At 34.6% G+C, this 26,214-nt stretch overlaps 1 protein-coding gene across 1 annotated transcript in view; it reads right to left on the bottom strand.

Moving 5' to 3' along the window:
• Positions 1 to 26,214, bottom strand: part of ATRN (attractin) — a 222,722-nt gene that overhangs the window by 160,957 nt on the left and 35,551 nt on the right. Inside the window, exon 5 of the mRNA XM_031943544.1 lies at positions 8,870 to 8,998. Coding sequence (XP_031799404.1) covers positions 8,870 to 8,998 — 129 coding nt within the window. The remainder of the gene's footprint in view (positions 1 to 8,869; positions 8,999 to 26,214) is intronic.

The following is a 26,214-nucleotide window of genomic DNA, read 5'->3' as shown; positions in this document are numbered from 1 at the left end:
ACCTTATCTTGGTATACAGGCATTAGATATTGGTCAATGCCTAGTTTCTGCCATATTATTTTCCAGTTTTCTCAGTAATTTTTGTCAAATAGTGAGTTCTTATCCTAGAAGTTAGAATCTTTGGGTTTATCAAATACTAGATTACTATAGTCATTGACAATTGTGTCTTGTGAAACTGACCTATTCTTCTGATCCAAATGGTTTTGATGACTGCGACGTCATAATTAATTTTAGGTCTGGTACAGTTAGGCTATCCTCCTTTGAATTTTTTGATCTTTTAATTCTCTTGAAATTCTTGACCTTTTGTTTTTCCAGATTTCTTGACAGTTTGATTGGTATGGCAATGAATAAATAGAATAATTTAGGTAGAATTGTCATTTTTATATTAGCTTGGTTTACCCATGACCACTTGATAGTCTTCCAATTGATTAGATCTAACTTTATTTGTGTAAAAAATGTTTTGTAATTGTGTTCATATAGCTCCTGGATTTAACTTGGCAGGTAGAGTCCCAAATATTTTAAATTATCTACAGTAATTTTAAATGGGATTTCTCTTTTTATCTCTTGCTGTTGGACTTTATTGGTAATGTATATAAAAAATAAAGATTTATGTAGATTTCTTTTATATCCTGCAATTTTGTAAAAGTTGTTTTTTAGTTGAACTCTAGGATTTTCTAAGTAGCATCATCATCATATCATATCTTCTGCAAAGAGTGATAATTTTGTTTCCTCATCATCTAATTCCTTCAATTTCTTTTTCTTATTGCTAAAGCTAACATTTCTAGTACAATATTGAATAATAATGATAATAATGGGCGACCTTGTTTCACCACTGATCTTAACGGGAATGGTTCTAGTTTATCCTCTCTATTAATAGTTAATAACAGAAGCATGTATGTCTAAATTTTAAAGTTCAAGAGGATCAAAATAAAAATTAGTTTGGTCTTTAAGTGTTTTTTATTATAAGAATTCAAATCACAAGAAAAACTTAAGTGAATCAGTTGTTCTTTGTAAATTACAGTACTTGTGGCTGCTAGGAGATTGTTATTGTTTGCTCTTCATAGAGAAGTAATAAATCTATAATTTAAACATAAAAGTAATCTTTCTATCTAAGGCAGATCCACTTAGTCTTTGTGCCCCTACTAGCTCAGAGTGAATCTAAATAACAATTTTTCTATTTTGGCCAGAAACCCTAAGGTCTTCCCCTCACAGATTGATTTTTTTTTTTTTTTTTTTTTTTTTTTTGCCATTCTTGGCTTCATTTCTTACCTAGTCTTAATCACTGACTAAAGCATTGCCTCAAGAAACTGAAACCTGTCAAAAACCTTAGCTTAAATCTCTCATTACAACCAGAACCATCTCCAGTCATCCTGACCTATATCTAGCCACTGGACCAGACTCTGGAGGGAAAAAGGCAAGTAACCTTACACACCTCTCCCTCACTTAAATTCAATTCACTTGCATGTCATTACTCCCTGATACACTAGTCTTCTTCCAGGACAACAATCTGGGGTGGATATATGGCACAGTGGTTAGAGAAGTGGGTCTTAAGTCAGACCTGAGTTAAAATTCAGTCTTACACTAATGACATTGTTGGTAGAGTTATGAACTGATCCAACAATTCTGAAGAATAATTTGGAACTATGCCCTAAGGGCTATCAAACTGTGCATACCCTTTGACCCAGTTATGTCTCTACTGGGTCTAAATCCCAAAGACATCATAAAAAAGGGAAAAAGTGGAGCAGCTAAGTGGTACAGTAGATAAAGCACTAGTCCTTAAGTCAGGAGGATCTGAGTTCAAATCTGATTTCAGATACTTAACACTTCCTATCTGTATGACCCTGGGCAAGTCACTTAACCCCAATAGCCTCAGCAAAAAAAAAAAAAAAAAAGGAAAAGGACCCATATGTACAAAAATGTTTGTAGTAGCCCTTTTTGTAGTAGCAAGGTACTAAAAACTAAGTGCATGCCCATCACTTGAGGAATGGCTGAATAAGATATAGTAGTATATGAATGTAATAGAAATTATCACCAGGCTGATTTCAGAAAAGCCTGGAGAGACTTTCATGAACTGATGCTAAGTGAATAGAACCAAGAGAACACAGCTACAACAAGATTATGTGATGATCAAACTATTATGGACTTAGTTATTTTCAGTAATGAGATGATTTTCAGGGCAATTCCAATAGACTTGTAATGAAGAGATCCATTTGCGTCTGGACAGAGGATTATGGGGACTGAATGTGGATCATAACATAGTATTTTCAGGGTTTTTTTTTTTTTTTTTATTGTTTGCTTGCTTGTTCACTTTTTTCTTTCTCCATTTTCCCCCCCTTTTGATCTGCTTTTTCTTGTGCAACATGATAAATGTGTAAACATGTTTAGAAAAACTGTACGTTTAACCTATATTGCTGTTTGGGGGAAGGTGGGGGGGGAGGCAGGAGGGAGAAAAATTTGAAACACAGTTTTGCAAGGGTGAACGCTGAAAACTACCTTTACATGTATTTCGAAAAATAAAAGTTATTATGATAAAAATAAATAAAATCCAGTCAGATACTTACTAGCTGTGTGACCCTAAGCAATTCACTTAAACACTGTTTACTCAGTTTTCTTATCTGTAAAATGAGCTGGATAGGGAAATGGCAAAAACCATTCCGGTACAATCCAAATGGGGTCATAAAAAGTCAAACATGTCTGAACAATAATAAAAATTCTTTCTATAAAAGAAGATTGAAAGAAAACAGCAAAAAAATTTTTTTTTCTCTTTTGGAAAGAAGTTTATTTATATAGTCTAAAATCTTTAAAAATTGTTTCAGACAATTTAGTACATTGAAATTACTCCTGAAAAGCCAAAAAGAAAATAATAACAGAAAAAGATGAGGCTCTCATCTTTAAAAATTCTATCCTATAAGTACTGAAATGAAACCACACTTGCCTAAAGTAAAAAAGAAAAAAAAAAAATTGACTAGTCATATGTCACAGAATGACACACAGCCAGTGTGGCAGGGGCTGCTAAAAGACTAAGAGGAAAACAAGATCCCCGGGTCTGCCATACCACATTGGTTCTGTCATTGGTCCCCTTTAAAAACAAAGGACAAACAACAAGAGAGATGATATGATTCCAGATTTAGGTAAAAAACTGAACTTGTTAACAACTTCTTTCATCAGATTCTTTATAAAGAAATGTTTATGCTCACTCTTTCTGCCTTCTCTTCTCTCACTCACTCCTCACACCCCTTTGAATTCTGGCTTCCACTACCATCATTCAAATGAAACTACTCTCTCTAAAGTTGCCAATATAAATCCTCAATTACAAAATCTGATGGTCCTTTCTCAACCCTCATTCTTTTTCCATTATCTACAGCACTCAACAATGCTGAAAGCTCATTGTTCCTGAATACTTTCTCCCTGAATTTTTCTGACATTGCTCTCCTTTTCAGTCCTCTCCACTGATTCTTTATTCATAGAGTGTCCCTGAACAAGTGTTCCCCAAGGTTCCACTTTGGGCCTTCTTTTCTCCTTCTACACTATTTTTCAATAACCTCATTAGATCTCATAAGTTTAATTATCATCATCTATGCAGATGATTTACAAATATACACATGTGTGTATTTGTAAATGTACATATGATTATGTGTATGTACACACACATATGTGCATATACATGTATATACCTTCCCCCCCAAATTCTGCCCTGATTGTCAGGCATACATCAACAATTGCCTATTGGGCATTTCCTAGAAACATCCCAAACTCAATCAGCTCCAAACTAAATTTATCCTTGTTACCCTCAACTCCTCCATTCTTCCAAACTTCTCTATTTCTGTCAAAGGTAATGCTATTCTTTCAGTCTCCCAGGTTTGTAACCTTGACTTCATCCTCAACTCCATCCTCTCCTTCATCCAATATCTTATTCAATCAGCTGCCAAATCTTGCCTTTTCTAAGTCCACAGCCTCTCTTAAATTCAACTTTCCCCCTCCCCATTCTCTATTCAGTTAAAGTTACCATATCTTACTTTTGGCCATCATAGGATTCTGGTTAGTTTTCTGGCCTCAAGTTTCTCCTCAATTTTGTGCATCCTCTACAGCGTTGGTAAAGTAATTTTCTTCAAGCACCAGTCTGATCATCTTATATTCCCATGCTCAATCACCTCCAGTGGCTTCCTGTTGCCTCCTAGATTAAGATTAAAACTCCTCTGTTTTACTTTTGAAAACCCTTCACAACTTAGCTACAACCTGTCTTTCCAGTCTCACTGAACATTACTTTTCCTTCTGCATCCTGAGATCCAGCCAAAGTGGCGGCTCTTTTCTATACCTTACACACAGAACTCCATCTGTCATGTCCATATTTTTGTGCCTGCCATGCACTCCCTCCTCACTTCTGCCTAATATAATCTTCTTCTTCCCTGAAGATACATTTCAAAGCTTCTGAAAGTCACCTTGCACATGAAGCCTATCCTATTCCTCCACAGCTGCTAATGACTTCCTTTCCAAATTACCTTGTGTAAAACTCCTTTGTTTTTATTCTATGTTAATTACAATGTTAGTGCATAGTAGGCAATTAATAAATATGGACTGATTGACTGACTGATAATAGTGAACAAATAATTTCCATGAACAGTATGACAAGGAATCTAGATTCAGGAATCATGAAAAAATATGATTACAGGATTGATGGTATTTCTCTATTACTTGTCAAAATTAGTTATATCTTTTAAGCATAAAAACTCTGCCACTTTTGTGTTTGTTGTCCCAGAGCTTAGCTTTCAGACACAGAGTAGGTGCTTAATAAATGCTTGGTGATTTACAGGCCTTTGAAGTAGCAAGATACATAAATTTTATCTTCAAAAATATTTGGCCTAAAGCAACTAAAAAAAAGATAGAGAATAAATTAAAATTAAGTGGACCATGAAGAGTCATTAAAAATGAACCTAAATCAGGAATATTTTAAAATCTCTGCGTCATAAGTATGGGGATATTGACTCAATGACTAGGCAAACTATCTTAGACAGAATCCCTGGCAGAAAAAAAAATGACCTGTTGTTCAATCCTATGCAAATCTCATTGTACTTCTGAACTGAATAAACTAGCTAAGTAAGGAATGCTACCAAGGAGAGAGATAGCTGGTGCTCCACCTAAAGATATTCCAGGGTGCTTTAAATTTAAAGTAGTAACAACTAATCACTTTCAATTAATCACTTTAAGATTTACAAAGGGCTTTCCTTACAACTACTTTATTTGACTAAAAAAAGAGACCCAATACCTTGGCCATGCTCTGACAACAAGGAGCAGAGCAGGGATGTAAACAGTTGTCTTAACATCAAGTCTGTCATATTTCCTCTCTCCAAGCTTTAAAATCCTTCACCATGTATTAAAAGCAACAGCTCACACACTTTCTTCACTGGATGACAAAGGAAACCAGAGAGTACTCAAATGACATAATTTGTTCACTAAAGAATAGCTCACTGGCTCCCTATTCTCTTGCTACATAATTTAGAGGAAAGTCACCAGACTGAGTGGTAATTTTAAAATCAATCAATAAGCATTTATTGAGCACCTACAGTACTGAGCCAGCACTGGAAATACAAATACAAAGAACAATAAATTCTAATAAGGAATTTACATTCTAATGTGTGTATTAGACACACACATACACACACACACACACACACACACACACACAGACACGATAAAGCAGAGAAAGATTTCATATATGAGGTGAAAACATAGAAAACCTCATTTTTCAAAGGTGAAAGGAAAAAAGTGAAAAAGGGCTAAGAACAGGAAAAGAACAGAGAATATAGTCCTCACTCAAAATGTAATGCAATAAATAGAGATAATATTTGATATCTTACCTGGTTAGGATGGAAGATAGAAAAATTGCCATTATTCTTATTCTAGACACTAGGTATCTCCTAATACAGTCTAGAAGCATAACTTTCTTTAGCAGCCAACTAACACTGTTAACTCATTCTTGTTGGCAGTCCAATAAAAGTCCTAGGTCTTTTGATCTGAATTGTTTTCTGGCTAAATCTTTCCCCACCTCCAATTGTGTAATTAGGCTGTTGATAATTTTTAATTCTAGTATGAAACATATATTATGTATACCATGTTTTATATAGAAAAATACATGTTGTGACTAATATTAATGATGTTATGAGATATATTATGCACACATTTGTGTAAGAAAATAATATATGTGTGTATATTATATAACACATCATATAACAGTTGAGATATTGTGAGATGTATACATTATATGTGAATGAGAATATTTAATGTGTGTGTGCGTGTACACATCAAAATACACAAATGTTTCATATTATCAAGGTGAAAACAACCTGACTGTAAAAATGTGTTTTGGAGGGGAAGGAGAAAGAAAAAGGAAGACAAAGAAAGATATCTAGCTGGGGGTGGAAGGGGGAGAGAATGGGGAAGGGGGGAAAGAAGGAAGAAAGAGAGAAGGGAGAGAAGGTGATATTCTGGAATGAAGGATGGGCCAAAATAGGGAATTCCAGTGGGGGATTCCAGAGAGTCATAGAGAGTTCATCTAGTGAACAAGAGACTAGTCCAGAAGGCTAATAATAATAATTAAAAAAAAAAAAGATAGGAAGATTTATTCAGGTATACTTTCCTAAGCTCAATATCACTCTCTTACTAGGAATGATCTAGTTGTGAAGGTTTCTTCTCAGGGTTTTGGGTTTCATTAATTTCAGTCAACTTTTCTGGGCATTAGCTTCTTCACAAAACTATTTCATTTTGTTTTTTGGATCCAGAATTTTCACTTTATTCCTTTACAGATCTTCATCAATATATGAAGTTTAACTAATCTATTTGGGCCCCTGAGCCTGTTTTAAAAGTTCAAAACCATTATACCCAATACCAAGTATTTTCCTTTCCTAGTGATACAGTCACCATAACTGGATGGCCAATTCTAGAATCCATATCCTCTTTCACTTCTACCCATGCCACCAAACACTACAAACCACAAAAGAAACATTTCTAGGATGGATTTACAAAGAAAAAGGAAATATAAAAATTCAAAACTAAATATGCAAAGAGAAAGTAACTAGAAGTATGAATAAAAGAAAACTGCATATACTATCAAACAATTTTAATATAGTTAGTTTTGCTTAACTGTTTTTGTCTTTTTATTCTGTTAAAAGGAATTGCTTCCTGAAAAGAATAAGGGAGGAATATATTGAGAAATGTGGATGATACAAAAAGAAAAGAGAGCAATTTTAAATTAAAAAACACCCAGTTCCAAACTGGATAGTACTTCTAAGCTTTTCTATCAACAATTCTTAAAGGCTTAGATTGGCCATGATTGATGTCATCCATGCAAAGGTTTTCAGTTCTATCAGGACCCTAAAAATGCTTATCTCCCTCTTCCCCATTGAATCTCCCAGCTGAATACACTCTACACCAAGTCATTTGCCAAAGACAAATTTCACTCTAAGTACTAATCAGATACTGGTATTCTATTGTTATTATTACATAGTTAACTAGATATGCTAGCTGAAAGAAAAAATACAAATTTACGAAATTTACTAAATCTTGACAAAAAAAAAATGTAACACCACTTGGAATATATAAAAAGATGAACCCATCCATCACAGAGAATGCCTGCCTGTGCTACCAAAAAACTCTACCTTCTTGTTCTATATCTATTCATCCTGATTGTTGGAGAATTTCTGAAATGTTACAGAAGACAAGTTTCTTTAAGGTTTAAATAAAAGGGGGGATGGAGGATGGAGTAAAGACTAATAAATCTGCAGAAAGAACCCCCAATATGATCTCAATAAACTGGTTACATGAAATATAATTTAAAAATTTTAAAGATGACTAGAAGAGAAAGATGATTAGAGGAGAATGGGAAAGACTTGAGATTTCATTGATAGAGGGAACTGATAGAAGAAACTCCCTCAACTGATACAAGTAACACTTTCTTTTTGCTGTCAAGAATTTTCTAGAGCACTGAGAGGTCACAGGTGGTAACATGCTGTGTATAAAACAGGATCTGAATCTAGATTTTTCCTGGCTTAAAGGCATCCTCTCTAATACATCATCCAGCCATTCATTAACAAGTGCCAAGAAAAAAAAAAGAAAAAAAAACTTGTTTTACTAGTTACATTTCAAAGGCATGCTCTATAGTAGCATCTACTTCCCTTTAAATAATCATCTTCCTTCCTCATTTTTTTTCATCTATTAAGGTAACTTATTTTAAATTTGTCAAATTTCACTTAATGAAAATCATTTGCTCATTTTTGCTAAATTTCTTGCTTCTTGTTGGTGAGTCATTTATTCAGTTCCATTTGACCCTTTATAATCTTTGGAACTTTCTTGGCATAGATACTGGAGTAATTGGCCATTTTCTTCTCCATTTTGCAGATGAGGAACTGAGGCAAAAAGGATTGAGTGACTTGTCCAGAGTCATACAGCTAGTGTCTGAGATTGGATTTGAATTCAGGAAGAGGTATCTTTCTGACTCCAAGCCTGACTCTCTATATTCATTGTGCCATCTAGGTGCCCTAAAATTTCTTGTTTATTTCTGGTAAAAAGAAAGAATCAGTCTAATTGATTTGTCAATCAAGGAGTAATCAAATATAGAAATATGTCTAACATGATTTTATATGCATAACCTATATCAAATTGCTTGCTGTCTTGGTGAAGGAGGAGAGGGAAGGAAATGAAGGAGAAAAATCTGAAACTCAAAATCTTACAAAAATGAATGTGGAAAATTATCTTTACATGTAATTGGAAAAAACAAAATACTATGAAGTAAAAAAAAAAAAAGAGAGAGAGAGAAATAGCCAGTTCATATAAACAATACCAAAGAATTCTTTAAATCAATTTTTAAAAGGCTTACCTATATGTGATGTTAAATCCAGTCAAGTTATAGGCAGCATCACTAAAGAAGTGCAGCAGAACATATCCAGAGGAGGCCACCACTTCAGGAACAGTCTCATTGCCATCTCTCTCAGGAACAATCAATCCACTGAAATCAAGATATAGATTATTTAGAAAGCTAAACTTAATCCTAAACACAAAGCAGTAAAGAGTATGTAATTTATTGTAGGGAAGAGGTAGAGAAAAACAGCTCAAAACAGGGCACATTACTGGGTCTGTATCCCAATTCATCATAAAGGAGGGAAAAGGACCCACATGTACAAAAATGTTTGTAGCAACTATTTTTGTGATAACAAAGAAGTGGAAAAGGAGTAGATGCCCATCAATTGGTGAATGGCTGAACAAGCTGTGGGTACATGAAGATAATGGAATATTGTTTTGTTGCATAAAAAATGATGAACAAACTAATTATAGAAAGGCCTGGAAAGAGTTACATGAACTGATAGTTGACTGAAACAAGCAGAACCAGGAATACATTGTGCACAATAACAACAAGACTGTGCAATGATCAACTATGAAATGCTTGGTTTTGCTCAGTGGGTCAGTGATCCAAAGCAACCTCAATAAACTTGTAGAAAATGCCATCTGCATCCAGAAGAAGAATGGAGACTGAATGTAAATCAACACATGCTATGTTCATTTCTTTTTTCTGTTTTTTTTTTTTTTAATCTCTCCCATGGTTTTTCCCTTTTGCCCTCATTTTTCTCTCCCGACATGATTCATAAAGCAATGTGTATTAAAAATAAATAAACTTACTACAATTAAAAACCAAAAAAAAAAAAAAAAAAAAAAAAACAGGGCATGATTTACTTCTATAATTACCAACCAGTACTGTGCAATACAATTACAGAGTACCTAGTCCTTCTAACAAAGAACAAAATTTCAGCAATGGAGACTGATAACTCAGTAACCTACACAGAAAATGGATTTGCATTAAACTGGATTCATGTGAACATCTCAATTTGGTAGTAGTTTATCTTAGTTCTGTTCTATTTTTGACATGTCTATTAAAAAGGTTTCAATTTTCCTTTGAAGACAAGGTAGAATCTTTACAACGATCTTCTATTTTCTTCTTTCTTAATTTCTTTCTTTCTGATTGAGGACTTTCTCCATTATCATCAAGGTAGTAAAAAAAGTGAGTGGGGTGTGTGTGTGGGGGGGGGGGAATGAGGAGAATGGAAAGAGGAGGAAGAGGAAGAGGAAGAGGAAGGAAATTTACAATCTAGTTGAGGAGGCAAGACAGCACCATCAAATAGATAAAATTACCACTCAATATGTACTTAAGGGATAAATAAATATAGGATAAATAAATAAGGGATAAATAAATATATATAAATAAATATTGGTTGGAAGATTTATGTAAACAGAAAGAGAATAAATAAAAAAATATATATCACATACATACATACACATACACGAACGATAATTTGGAATGGAATAAATTAACAATTGAGAGGAATCAAAACAGCTTTCATGTTAAAAATGGTGTTTGAGAAGAATATTTAAGCAAGAGAAAGATTACATGGGGCAGAGGTCAGAAGAGAATATATTTTGAGCACAGGGGATGACCTGTACAAAGACAAAAGAGATGGCAGATTAAGTGCTACATATAAGGAATAGAGAGAAGGACAGTTTGACTGGATCTCAGAGTATAAAAGGAAAAGTAATGTCCAATGAAAGGGGAAAGATAGATCATGGTTTTGTTTTAAATGACTTTAAGAGGTAAATAAAGGAATTTATATCTTATTCAGGAAGCAACAGGAAGCCACTGGATTTGACTATGAGAATGAAAAAGTTGGATTGTTATTTGAGGAAAATGACTTTGGCAACAGTATGAAAGATGTATTGCGATGGAGAAAAATTGCACTCAGGAAAACTAATCAAGAAGCTATTGCAACAATCTAGAAAAGACATAATAAGCTCCTAAATTAAAGGTACAAGAAAAGGGGTAAAACATACGAGATGTGAAAGTAAAAAACAGCAAAACTTTACTCCTAGAATCAATTCCTTCTAATACAGCACTAGACCACATGGGTTTTTCTTAGCTGCCATATCACATGACTGACTTACATTGAGCTTTCATCCTCTAAAACCTCCAGGGAAACTGCTGTATATCCATTTTTCCCAATCTTAATTTGTGGAATCTATTTTTTTGGTATCCAAGTGCAAGGCTTTAATTTATCATAAGATTTGTCTCAATCTAGCCCGCTAAAATCCTTGAGAATAAAAACTATCTGGTATCCAACATATTAGATAATAGTGCCTTTGATATAATAAGGACTCTGTCCCCTGATCTTTGTGTAGGGTGGGCCACCTGGTCTGGGGAAATTCCTAAAAATTATCCCCACCCACCTGAATCTCCCAGCTCTGAGAAAGCTACCTGGTTTCCATAGGAATCTCCCACTTTCCAAATGATCTGAGAATCCCTTTGGTCTGGGAAACAATCATTACCCTTTATTGATTTGGAAATTAGTCCTAATCATTCCCTAGCCCCAAACCATAGAAGGCTAATAAAAAATAAGATTCTTTGCTATTTTTTTTAATCAGAAACCAACCCACCGAGGGAAAGAGTTTCTCAGTGAATAAACCCATTTTGCCAAAAATCTTGCTTGGAGATCAGGACTAAGAATTCTTTTGCAAACCTGCAACACTAGCCTGGGGACCCCCCATTACTGTTGTATCTCTCACCCCAAAACATTTCTCATGCCTCAACACCTTGATCCCTCTTGAAGGGACATGCATCTTTAAATTTCTTGCTCTTATGCCACTGAAAGAACCTCTTAAAGTGAAATCATCAGGAGGAACACAAAAGTAGGTTCCTTTTCTGAGACAAAGAAGATATAATGCTGAACTTTAAATCATAAAGATGTGAGTCGAATTCTGCTTCAGATGCATACTTGCTATGTGACCTGGGAAACTTCCCGTGGCCTTGCTTTCTTATCAATAAATAAAAAACATAGTTAAAAGAAATAAACAGGTAGAGTATGCTTTATATATAATACACTGAATGGCATAGCATCTGAGTATTTAAAGGAAGAGTTGAACAAATTATAGGGAGAAAGAGACAAAAAAATAATAATTTTGGGAGATATCAACATAACCTTAAAGAACTACACAATTCTAACAAAAAATATAAACATGAAAGAAGTTAAGGGCTTGAACAGAACCTTAGGAAAGGTTATCACTCTGGTGAACACTAAAAAGAAACAGAGAAGAGTTTACATACTTCTCAGCTTTGAAGTAATTTCCTATAATTTTACAAAATTTGATCATAGAACAGATCACAGAAAAGAGAAAATGTCATAAAGAAATGTTGAAAAGCAGAAATGTTAAATATATCTTTTACTAACTATAAAATTGTGAAAATAATATTCAATATAGTGTCTACAAGGAAAGGATTAAAATTTCATTAAAGATTTAGAGACTATCAGAAATATTAAAAAAAAATACTGGATCACTAATTAAAGAAATGCACATTAAAGCAATCCCAATGTTCCACTTCATACCTTTCAGACTGGCAAAGTTGATGGAAAATGACAAATCTTGGAGGTCAGTCAATAAATAGTTAAATGCTTACTTTGTGCCAGGTACTGTACTTAGCACTAGAAACACAAAGAAAGGCAAAAACAGTCTCTGATGTCAAGAAGTTTACATCCTAATTGAGGGTGATAGAGTGAAGGGACAGCATAAAAACAACTATATACAAACAAGACCTATCAGGATACATTTTAATTCAATTGAATAAACATTTATATAACACAACCTACTATGTTACAAGGCACAATGCTAAGACAGTCCAGACCCTCAAAGATCTTACAATCTAATGGGGGAAGACAACATTGAAGTAATTGATCAGTCTGGAGGTATCTTATCCCATGGAATTTAAACTAAGCTGAGCTACAAATGAAAAGTGGAAAGTGAACTGGAAAGGACAGACTCTGCCTTCTATAAAGGAAAGGTTTTAAGATGGGAGAGAGGAGGCTGAGGGAAGAGATTAGCATTAGGGTAGACTGAGAAAGCCTTCTTACATAAAAAGGATTTTTATCTGGGACTTGAAAGAAGCCAAAGAAGCCAGGAAGTAGAGATGAGAAAGGAGAGAATTCCAGGAATGGAAGACAACCAATGAAAATGCCAGAAATTAGGAAATAGAGCATCCTGTGAATGAACAGCAAGGAGTGCAAAGACAGTGGAATAGAGAACATGTCAGGGAGAAGATTTAAGAAGACTGAAAAAGTAAGACTGGTTTGGCAAGAGCTTTGAATCCAACCAGAGGGCTTTCTATTTGATCCTGGAAGACCTACTGGAATTTACTGAATGGGGGATGGAAAGGGATGATATCATTAGATCTGTACTTCAGGAAAATTAAATTAACAATTGAATGAAGTATAGATTGGTATGGGGAGAACAAAGGGGTTGTGGAAAAGAAATATAATAATGAACTGATGGGAAAGCTATGAATTTGACTCATTATTCTTGAAAGCAATTTGGAACTATGTTCAAAAGGCTACAAAACAAAAGATATCAAAAAAGGATCCATATGTACAAAATAATAATTATAACAGTGGTTTTAGAGAAACAAAGAACTGGATACTAAAGGAATGCCCATAAATTGAAGAAAGGGTAAACAAATTATGGTATATGAATGTGATGGAATATTACTGGGCCATAAGAATTGATGAAAAGGATAATTCCAGAGAAACCAAAGATAATCCATATAAGAAGACTTAAATGAAATGAAACACAACTAAGTGAGCAGAACAAAGAAAATTATTTATATTGTAATATGATGTAATATAATATAATATAATGAAGGAAGACAACACATAAAGGGGTACTAAAAAGTGGGAGGTGTAGAGGAGAGTATCAAAGACTGCTAGTAAGGGACTGTAGAAGTCTGGAGAGATGAGTGGAAGGAAAGAGAATATAGCCATTTTAAGAGTGATAGGAAAGAAATAAGGGGTAGAGGGAGCAAAGACAAAAGACAGGGTTAGGATCCATAAAATACAGAAAAAGAGGGAATGATAAAAGTATAATCAGATAAAGAAATTTTGGAGTTCAAGAACACAGAAGTATATCACTTGCAAGTGATGGCAAGGTCAAGAGGCATGGCCATCTCTGTATACATCTGAAAAGGAATTCGTGGAAATTAAGTAAATTGAGAAATTGGGCAGTAAAGGTATTGAACTCTTTCAGAAAGGTGAAAAGAGAAGGAGGGGAAGGGGAAGGAAGAGAAAGGAAGGAAAAGAAGTATTTAAAACACCTGTCATGTCCCAGGCATTGTGCTAAGTGTCTTTTTACAAATATTATCTCATTTAATCCTTAAAACAATCTTTCAAGGTCGAAGCTATCATAATGCTCATTTTGTAATTTAAGAAAGTTAAGGCAAACAGAGGTTAAGTGATTTGCTCATGATCACACAATTAACAAATATCTGAGGGTAGATTTGAATTCAGGTTTTCCTAATTCCAGAAAAATGTTCTAGTGGTTGATAACACAATGGCCAGCAGGCTATGGATTAGGTGACAAATTTGCATAGCATGAACCTCAAAAGGAAGAAAGGTTGTCTAGAAGTAGTAATGAACCATATTCCAAATTCTCTACCACAAATAGTGGACTTTCTCTGCTCAATGTCACTCATTTTCTCACTACTGGCTACAAAATAAAAATTCAAACTTCTCAATCAAAAAAAAACAAGACCCTCCATATTTTGCCACCAGGGTTTCTAATAATGTACTTTATGTTCCAGCCAAAATGAATTAATCACCATTTCCCATATTTGTGTCTTCATTCCTTTGCTCACCCTGATATTTATACCTAAGAATACCTTTCGTCTTCCCAACTCCTTAAAATCTTAGCTATATGCTAAAACCAAATAATCTCTATAGAATAAGAAAACAATATTCTTTATGAATCTCTTTTGTTCTTATACTCTAATATATTGCTGTTCAGTTATATTCAGTGGCGTCCAATTTTTAATGACCCCATTTGGGAAAGATGCTGGAGGGCTTTGCCATTTCCTTTTCCTGTTCATTTTACACATGAAGAACTGAGGCAAATAGAATTAAGTAATTTGCCCAGGGTCACACAGCTAGATTTGAACCATCTGAGGCTAGATGTAATCTCAGAAAGATGAGTCTTGCTGACTCCAGGCCTGGTGCTCTATCCATTGTGCCCCTAGTTAGCCATATATGTATCATGTTCCTACTGAACTGGAAGCTTCATTATGGTAAGGACCCAGCTTTGTTTAACTTTTAACTTCCCTGAAAATCTAGCAATGCTCTGTAAATACTAGGTTATTTTATTAAAAAAAATTATTTGTTGAATGAATGACCATGTGACTGATACTAAAAATTATCTATGAAATCCCAAAATAGATGCTTTTGAATAAAATCTAACATATTTATAAATAGCTTCAAATAAGAAGCCTCCCCTTTGCATTGAAAAGAAAAAGAAAAATCTTATGGCAAATAAAAACTTTCTAAAAAGCATCATGAAAAAAAATCCTAACTAAGATCAACTTCCTCTAAAATGTAGTTAGTATTTTTGCTAGATGTCAGCCATTGAGTAAAATTGTAAATTGAAACAAGAGGTTTAGCAATTATTAATGCTGTAAAGTTACCCATGCATATAACCTGTAAATAAAAGGCTATTAAATAAAAAAAAAAATTGCAAATTGAGCTATGAGACATGGGAAACAGGCTAATTGAATTGATAATTAAATTATCTAGGTTCTACCACAAGTCAGGCATAAATACTCCACAAGAACATTAGGAGTGGAGATGACTAAATTTGTACATATCACTTTTCTTTTAAGTTATCAAAATTTTGCTTTGCTCATAGAGCACAGCACCTTTTTGGATAGCAGGTACACGATGCTGGACAATTCTTTCCCAGTAACTCCCATGTGGAACAATTGATTCCAAAATTCTTCAGAAAAACCTTTAGTGTCCTTATATTGCTGCTACTCCTTCCCCCCCCCCAAATTATAGCTTTTTATTTACAAAACATATGCAGGGGTAATTTTTCAGCATTGACCCTTGCAAAACCTTCTTTTCCAACTTTCCCCCTTCTTCCCTCCACCCCTTCTCCCCTAGATGGCAAGTAGTCCAATACATGTTAAATGTTAAAGTATAGTTAAATCCATATATTGCTTCTTCTAACCTCCATGTGAGCACTTGTCTTGTTTAATTTCTTCACAAAATAGTCTTTTAGGCAAATATACGTTTGACATTTGAACAATATGGCCAGTCCACCAGAATTGTACTCTCTGCAGTACAATTTGAATTATTGGCAATTAAGCTCAAGAAAGGTTCTCAGGGAGGTACTAAGATACTAACGTATCTTATCCTGCTAGATGATCTTCAGAATCTTCCTAAGACAACTCAAAAGGAAGCTATTTAGTTTGCTAGCATAGAACTGATAGATTCCATGTTTCACAGACATACAACAATGTATAATATCTCTGTAGACTTTCAGTTTTGGTAGGCAGTCTAATATCTCTTCTCTCCCAGACTTTTTTCCAGAGTCTTCTAACCACTGAGCTAGATCTGACAGTATATGCACCAATGTCATCATCACGTGTACATCACTGGAAAACGTACTGTGAAGTACGGGAACTTACCCACAGCATTCTATAATTTTTCCATTTGTATAACCAATGGTTCTCCACATGTGAATGGTATAGTGCTGGCTGACAGAGAAGCGCTGTTTTCTTGGTGTTAATTGTTAGGCCAAAATTAATACAAGATGAAGAGAACCAAACCATACTTTGTTGTATAGACTTCAGGGTCTACAATGAATATATACTTATCTGTGAACAAAAAAGCATACAACAACCAACTCTCCCTCCACTTTAGTCTTATCTTGTTGCCTTTTCAAGTTAAGCAATTTATCATCAGCAGGATGCTGACCCTTGATGCCATTTTCATCCTCAGTGAAAGCACACGGATGAAAACATCATCCAACATGGGAGCAAGCACATATACCTGCTTCACTCCATGGTGACCGGGAAAGTGTGAATGCACACTGTCCATTATCCAGAACCCTTGCAAACATGCTGTTGTGAAAATGACATACAATGCTGATGAATTTTTCTAAGCAACCAAATTTTGTCATAACTTTCCATAAGCGTTCACAATAATATCAAAAACTTTGGTCAAATCAACAATGACTGCTGTGTACAGATCTCAGTTCTGCTCCCTCTCTCTAAGACCATGTTCTTATCACTAATCAAAGTAGCTCCATAAGCACTAAGTAGTTGAGATACATCAGGGGTCTTGGGCCCATAAATAGCCTTCAGGGCATCATAAAAGTGCTTTGGATTTCTTCAGGATTTTTAATTGAGCTAAGAATGCCTGCAATTTACTTTTGAAGGAGTTAAACGCTGCCTTTTAAACAGATCAACTGTCCTGCTGATAAATTCTGCAGAGGTCTCATTTTTCATTTAGCAGCTTCTGACTTTCCTCATCATTTTCATGTTGATGCTTGTCAGTGGGTCTAGCCTAGATAAGCAAATGTAGTGCTGTACACCAAATCTCTGAAAGCTTTCCACTCTTTTCCTGCTCAACTGTGTATTGGCTCAACTTTCTCTCCAAATAAGTAACAAATTGTTTCTTCTTGGAGAAGTGATTAATCAACTGATTAGTCAGTTAACATTGTTCCCTATTAGTCATTTTGTTTTGGAGCCAACACTTTTGTTGAATAATATTTAGTTTGGAGAAGATAAGTTTATGATCAGTCCAGCACACTATACTATATATCACTTTTTTTCATCACTCTCACCTGTCTCTTCTTACAATGACACAGTCTGTTAAATGACAATGTTTGCTGCAAGGCTGTGTCCATGAAGTTTGTTTTTTGTTTTTTTTACTACACTGAAATAAACAGAAGATAGTATTTTGGATAAGAAAGTCATGATATGTACAAATCTTCAGTAGTAAGTGCCCATTGCTGTTTCCAACAACTCCATTCCTCCCAAAGTCTTCCCATTATGTCGGATACCCTTGCATTAAAGTCACCCAGAACTATAAGCTTGTCTTCTTTCAGAAGCACCCCGATGATGAGTTTCTCCAAATCTTCATAAAATTTTTCTTTGACCTCATCATCAGGCTTTGTCCTGGTGCAAGCATACACAATGATGACAATGGCATGGTACTTTCTGCAAGTGGCAATCACATTGTCACAAACCTGTTGTTCACTCCTTTGGGGAAGCATAGAAGCTTGTTAACAAGACTAGTTTGATTATGAAACATATACAAGCTTCACAACACTCTCCACCACTGCCACTCCAGAAAAACATGTATCCAGCTCTGACTTCAGTTAGCTGACTGTCATCTGCCAGCCTTGTTTCACTCAGGATTAATTACTATTTCAATGTGATACCTGCTGAGTTCTCTCACAAGAGCTGTTTGTCTTTCAGATCTACTGGCTTTCATGTTGTCCTAATGGTGTACATATTCCATGTACCAATGGTTAGTGGAATCATCTTCACAAGGGGTGTGTGTGTGTGTTTCGATCACAGGGTAGGATTCCCAAGTACCATAATAAGCAATTAGGTGAAACAGACAATTTTTAGGACACTTTTCCTAGTTCCTTTCTCATGCCAGGGAGTAATCAATGCAGCCTTAAAAGAGGGGCTACTAAGTCACATTGCCGCTTTAGCACCGTGAGAAAACAACCCTATGGCCTAGGCCATCTGTGTACAAAGTGACTATAGCTCCCAGTGTTTCTGTACCTACTACTGTCACTTGCCTATCACCACAAGACCTAGAGGTATGTAAATGATATGGGGCAATATCATTTGACTTGTAAATAAATTGGATTTAAATGAGGCTGAGTTACTCAATGTTGTTGGTCATCAAAGTCTAGCAGCAAGACAAAAGTCAAGACATCTGATGATGCCTTAGGATACAGAGGCTGATTTTGGCTCTTAGATGTCTAACAAGAACTCTAAGCACCCACAGCACCTGCTTCAGTAACCTTCATGGCAACCAGAAGATATTGCTCTATCCTGCTGAGGGAAGACTGAAAAGGACAGCCCTCACACCAGAGATATTAGACAACATGGGGACAAGGACTGAAGTCCTTGTCAAGCAGGCCATGATGGGAAAGAGGAAGAGGAGGAAAAGGAGGACAAAGAGGAGGAGAGACACAGAGAAACACTCAAACAACAATTGTTAGGAGCAACTAGCAGAACAGACCCAGAGGAGATGGAAAAGTGCTAGGGGGGAGATTAAGGGTCTCCTTTTATAGGGTTTTTGAAGGGCATACTAACTTTTACTTGTACCACCTTGAAATTAGTTCTTTAACATATTCAAATTACCTCAAAGTTGTTGGTAAAACTTTAAGGTTTTACCACATCATTTCAGCCCCATTTGGTGTTATTCTGGTCTAAATATAGATGTCTGAAATTTGTCTGAGATTGACAGAAGACCAAAGCCTTGCTAGCTTCCTCTGATTCAGCACATGATACCAAGATGTGATTTTTTTGGTGATTATATGATAACAATTTAAAAGTCATGCTCCTTAGATCTTTGAGACAGTTTATATATGACTTGGAGGTTCCAATCTGCAATCTTCCTTTCTATGATTGCCACTTTATATTGCTGCTTATAAATTTATTTACCAAACTGACTAAAAGTACTCAAGGGGACCAGAATAAGATACAATTCTGATACATGTTGATCAATGAAGTCATAAAGACAGATTTGATGCTTATGGCCTGACAATGCATTTCACTTTAGCAAGTTAGTAGCCCTAGAAAAAAAGAGACCCATAACAAGATAGCAAGATAAAAAATAAACAAACAGCATTTGAAATGTATTAGAAGGTTTGTAAATTAAGACAAATTTATCCAAGCTTTGGTAAAATTTTCATGGTTATTAGCCTGTAGATATAAGGCAAACTATCCCTAAGTCTCTGGTTTGCTGATAAAATGCAAACATGTATCTACTTATGTTATAATGAGCTAATCATAAAATATATATTAAAATATACTGAAAACTGTAAAGTCCTATATAAATGCTTTATTAAAACAAAAAGAAATGTTATGTGAAGGAAAGTTGCTGTTATTACTAGAAAGGTATAATTATGACCTTGGTCTATTATAATGCCAGAAACATAACAGGAAAACAAACTCTTCAAGATATGACTGATTGTCTAGAATGATTCTCTCATTTTGTTGTGTCAGGAAGAGTTTTTGAACAGCTATCTCTTTCAACATTAGTTAGAATTAGAAGCAACTGCTACTTCTTTGAATCAGTTTACTAAACTGAAGAACTCTGTAGTATTGAAATACTGACCTCCCCAATGAATAGGCAATTCAAATTTTGTAAGATGTCATTAAGGATCAACTATTTGCTCTATAACCTCATAAAAACATCACTATGTAACTTCAAAACTTAGTATAGGTAGTCAAATGAGATTGCCAGTGATTTTATAATGTTTCATGGTATAATATTTAAATGTTGTAGTTTTAAAATTTTTTCTAACTTCCATTAACTCTCAGGAGAAAAGGTGACATATCTCAAAAAATGGACATTCATACCCCCTTTAACAAACAATCCCCAAACAAAGACTTTCTTCAAGCTCCTGCCTGTCACCTATTCCTTGGTTTAAACAATTGGACAAGTGCTTTCTTATCTTTCCCAATACATTTTTAGTTTATTCTTCTTAATGGAACATCAGTATTAATGAACAGCATCTGATTACCTTTTCTTATTAACAACTTTCGTGGACATGAAAGTATTTTGCTTTATGCTAAATAATGATTTTCTTTCAGTTTTTCCCCATAAATGGCATTTTTCACATTCTATCCAATAGAGGAGGAAAAAAAGACTCTGAGACTCAAAGTAGAGTATAATTGTGTAACAATCACAAAATCAATAAGTAGAGACTTATGCTTCAGAACCCAACTTTTGGATATAAAGCCTACTATGCTTTCTTTTGAAATAAACTGCTTCTCTAGAGTCACAGCACAACCACTAAAAATATTAGCAAATAAAAAGAAAAGAACCTTGTCAACAGAAATCTATCAGAAAGATAGTTTGATACAGTGAATAGAAACTAAGAATCAGGAAGACAAGAGGTCAGATACCATTTCAGACTAATACTGGCTATATAATACAGAGACAATGCTTTGAAGACTCAAAACTGCAGAAGAATTGACCTGCAATGTTAGGAATTTTCTTACCTGGAAATACCCTACACAAACAAAATTAGAAATCCATACCCTTCCCCCAAATGAAAGAGAGAGCCAAATTAATACAGAAGCTATTTATAGATGTTCTATTATATCTGGCACAATGATCCTACACAATACTTAGCAAAATGAATTATCTAATAAATTCTACTTTTTTAATTATAATCCCAGTAACACTGGTTTCTATTTCTTTTAATTATCTTAGCTAATTTGGTAGTACCTCAAAGTTGTTTTAATTTGCATCTATTAGAAGATTACAAAGTTAAACATTTTTCAAGTGTTTTATAACAATTCGTTACCTCTTAAAAATTGTTCATCTTTTTAAATTTTAATAGAACATTTTTATATATGTGTACCTGGAAATCTCTATAATAAACAGTTTTGATTTTTTAAATGGAAGTACTAGGTGCATCAATACAAACAAAAATATTTTAGACACTTGAAACATTTAGAAAAGTCAAAGTCAAAAAACATTTTGACTTTATAATTTATGACTTTTTCCATGTCCTTAGGTGAAACCAGCACATGATTAAACACTCTATATTTTAGTAATAGGGTTAAGATTCTACATTTATAGGAGCAGCTAAGTGGTAAAGTGGATAACAGATCACTGGTCCTAGAGTCAGGAGGATCTGAATTCAAATATGGACTCAGAGACTTGACACTTATTAGCTGTGACCTTAAGCAAGTCATCCAACCTCAACTGCTTTTTTTGCACACACACAAAAAAAAAAAAAAAAAAAACTACATTTATTTCTTAAACATATGAACCTGTAAATCTCTATAATGAACAGTTTTGATTTTTTAAATGGAAGTACTAGGTGCATCAATACAAACAAAAATATTTTAGACACTTGAAACATTTAGAAAAGTCAAAGTCAAAAAACATTTTATGACTTTTTCCATGTTCTTAGGTGAAACCAGCACATGATTAAACACTCTATATTTTAGTAATAGGGTTAAGATTCTACATTTATTGGAGCAGCTAAGTGGTAAAGTGGATAACAGATCACTGTTATCCTAGAGTCAGGAGGATCTGAATTCAAATATGGACTCAAAGGCTTGACACTTATTAGCTGTGACCTTAAGCAAGTCATCCAACCTCAACTGCCTTTTTTGAAAAAAAAAAAAAAAAAAGAAAAAAAAAAAGATTCTACATTTATTTCTATTGTCATTTCTTTGCCCACATTAGTCTTTTCCTTTTGAAGCTTTAGTGGAATTCATCACATATTTACAAAACCTTGTGAATAACATATTTAAAGTAAAATAAAATTTTATTTTTGTCTACAGTTTTCAACTTCTTAGTAATTATTTTTTTCTGGTTTTTACATTTTCAAAAAATGTTCAAAAGACTCTCTGATGGGGACATCTAAAAAGCCCATCCAAGCAACTCTTGAAGCAAAGCCCAACTTTAACATAAGGTTAAAAATTCAAGAAATAGGTTGAAAAATGAGGAAACAACAACACAAATTTTAAAAATTAGTCTGACCACTATGGTGACAGGGAAGATCCACACACAAACTCAGAAGACAACTACATCAAAGCAGTTACAAAGCAAAGTTTTAAAGAAAAAAATTGTGAATTGAACACAAGACCAATAAGATTTCTTGGAAGAGGAAAAGACAATGATAAATGTTGGAGGAGATGTGGGAAAACTGGGACATTAATCCATCGTTGGTGGAGTTGTGAAATGATTCAACTATTCTGGAGAGCAATCTAGAACTATACCCAAAGGGCTATAAAACTGTGCATACTTTCACTTAGCAGTGCCATCACTGGGTCTGTATCCCAAGGCAATCAATCATAAAGGAAGGAAAAGGACCTACATGTGCAAAATGTCTGTAGCAACTCTTTTTGTGGTAGCAAACAATTGGAAAATGACTAGAAGCCCATCAATTGAGGAATAGCTCAACAAGTTGTGACATATGAAAGTAATGAAATATTATTGTTGAATAAAAAATGAACAAGCTGATTTTAGAAAGTCCTGGAAAAATTTACATAAACTGATGCTGAGAGAAACAAGCAGAAGTGTAATGTGTTATACATTGTACACAATAACAGCAAGAATGTGTGATGAACCCCATATAGACTATCTTATCTAGATGAAGTTGTTGCCCCATTTAACTAGAAAATCTTCCAAAGAACTCAATCTCAGATGAATTCTAGTCCATTGTATTCTGTTGTTGCTTTTCCTTAGTTGTGAAGAGGACCAAGAAATCAGGAAGGTATGATGCCATGACTTTCAAGGGAATTAGATTTAGTGAGGAAGGGCTATGCAAAAATCTGAGACTGGAAGTCAGCAGAAAAATTAAGGCTGGATAAGAAGATTTGAGAATCATCAGTATAGAGAGGATAATTAAATCCATAGGAGCTGATGAGATCACCATTCAGAAGAAAACAGGATCCAGATACCTTCTTATCACCTGATCCCCTAATAGACTGAACTAGATTCATACACAAAACCCCTTTTTTGCCTGAGAAATTTTTATATGACTTTGGGTATATAAGTATATAAAATAGGTATACAAATCAAATATTTACTGATAATAAATCATAATTTTGAAACTTCCATAGTTAGTTATGAGACCCCATATGGGGTCACAACCCACAGATTAAGAAGATGGGCCAAGAACTCAATTATTATTATTCCTTGAAATCATTTGTTGATTTGGAGTGGGGAAGAAAGAAGATGAGGACTCCAGTTTTAAAAACCAAAGATTTATGGTAATTTTTTTCTTCCCTTAAACTTAATAGGTAAAACAATTCTAGTTTTAAGATTTTTCCAGGTGTGAAATCTACATAGCTGTTCAAGACCATGACCATAATATACCCTCTTTGCTATAAATGTATACCTTGCATAACAACTATGCCAAATATTTTCCTACATCTATGAAATGTCACTGGAGAATGGTAAAATGATATCTTGAGATGAAAGAAAGTATACTAAGGTGTTAGGATAACCAGGCCAGAGTTGATTATATATGCAACATATATAATTACTATACTTTCCTCATCAAATACAACTCCAAATATGGCTTCATGTATGATTCACTGGTCCAGCTAATCACCAATTTACTTTGGCTTGCATTTTTCCCCTTGTTTATTCAATACTACTTCTTAAGTCATGACTATTTCTAGTACTAATGGGCAAAGGCAAAAGTGTCCTTGATCTTGCCTTCACTCACAAGTGTTCCCCTTCCATATTTATCTACTCTAAAATTATTTTATTTGATCAGTTTCTTATCATCTTATTTTTTCTTATGTCTTACAAACCCTAATCCTGTTCTTTGTCCTTATGATGACCTACACTCCCTCTAGCCCTTCATACTCTTGTACTGACTATACTCTTCTCTTCCCTACTTCCACTCCTTCATGAACCAATTCAGCTCTGCAGCAGTGGTATCAAATTCAAATGAAAACTCAAAGCAACATTTTGATTTAGAAAAACCACAAATTAACATTATCGATTTTAAATGATATTTTAACTTCTTTTCTTAAACATTTCCTAATTCAGCAAGGAGTTTAGTATCTCTGCGCTACATTACTTTTATTTCTATCGACCCCTATTGGAATGAAGATTGGCTCAGGACCACTCCTAGTAAATAGTCCCATTCGACTGGAAATGTAGACCTGGGGGCAATAATCTCATTCAATTGAAATTTCAAATCTCTTTTAAAAGAGCAACTTGGGGGCTCATTTCTTAGCAGAGGACCTTTTAAAAGCAGGACCATGCCATGCCAAGGAAGTTCTCTCTCTCCTTGGCATAGCTTCCTGTTAGGACCCCCTGCCCACTGAGAAGATATTCTCTTTTCAGCGTTAATCCCTCTTTATCTCTCTCACCTACTTCTCTGTCAGGGCCTAGCAGAAAGTCCAAAGCAGCTTGCTCTGCTATGAGGGTGCTGATTTGGTCCACTACAAATTTTTTTGAACTAATTTATGTAAGCCCTCCCTGTAGCAAGGCAACCATTCTACTCCCTACACTTCTCTCCACAGTGGCTCTTTCAAACCTAACCCTAACCTATTACACTATCTCTGATGTTTTCTTCACCTCATCTCATACTACAATGAAAAAATGAGGTCATTCTCCAAAGAGCTCCAATATCCCCCATTATATCTTCCTTTACCTCCAATGGTAGCCTTTCTATTTGCCAGGGTCAATCCTTATACGTGACATGGAGCTTTGATTCTATCCTTTCACTCTTTTCTAGCAGACTCAGCCTACTATTATTCTCACATTGTCTCTTATCTTCCATCTCACCCCATCTACTGGTTCCTTCTCATGATGACAAAAATGCCCACCAACACTTCCCATACATAAAACTCTCATTTGTTCTACCATCCCCATTTGTTATTCCAATGCCTGCCTTTCTCATCTTTGTTGTCTTTAATGACATTTCTACTTCCTCTATCAGCACACTAGGAGACTGTGACATTAGGGAGGAACCCAGATAGTTGGGCCATGAATCACATTTTTTTTTTTAAAGAAAGCTTTGATTATATCACTCCCTTGGTTAAAAATTATAAATAGCTCTTTGTTCATTATAGGATAAATTCAAAAGTCCTTACCTTGGACATGAAAATCACAATTAACATTTCCAACCATATCTCCCACTATTCTTATTTGAAATGCAACAAGTATTTACAGAAAAGCTCCTGGCTCCAGTCAAATTAGTCATCTTTCAAAATCACACCTCTTCCTGTTTCTAAACTTGAATCAAACCATTTCCCCCTTCCTTCTCTGTCACTCAAAAACTCTACCCATTCTTTAAATCTTTTCTATTCCTTAAAGCAATCCATGATCATTCCAATAAATTTATTTTCCCCTACTGAACTGCTACAGAAGTTAATCTATAATGTTAATTTAGCAATTAATCATGTATTCATTCACTCATTTATTTAACACTCATTCTTTTTATTATTATTATTATTATTGTTATAGCTTTTTATTTACAAGTTATATGCATGGGTAATTTTATAGCATTGACAATTGCCAAACCTTTTGTTCCAATTTTTCCCCTCCTTCTCCCCATCCCCTCCCCACCCACCTCCTCCCTCCAACCAGCTGGCAGGTTGACCAATACATGTTAAATATTCATTTAACACTC

This window comes from Sarcophilus harrisii, chromosome 6 (genome assembly GCF_902635505.1).
Source record: "Sarcophilus harrisii chromosome 6, mSarHar1.11, whole genome shotgun sequence".
Classification (NCBI taxonomy): Eukaryota; Metazoa; Chordata; class Mammalia; order Dasyuromorphia; family Dasyuridae; genus Sarcophilus; species Sarcophilus harrisii.
The sequence above is the reverse complement of the archived record's forward strand: the minus strand, read 5'-3'. Positions and strand labels throughout refer to the sequence as shown.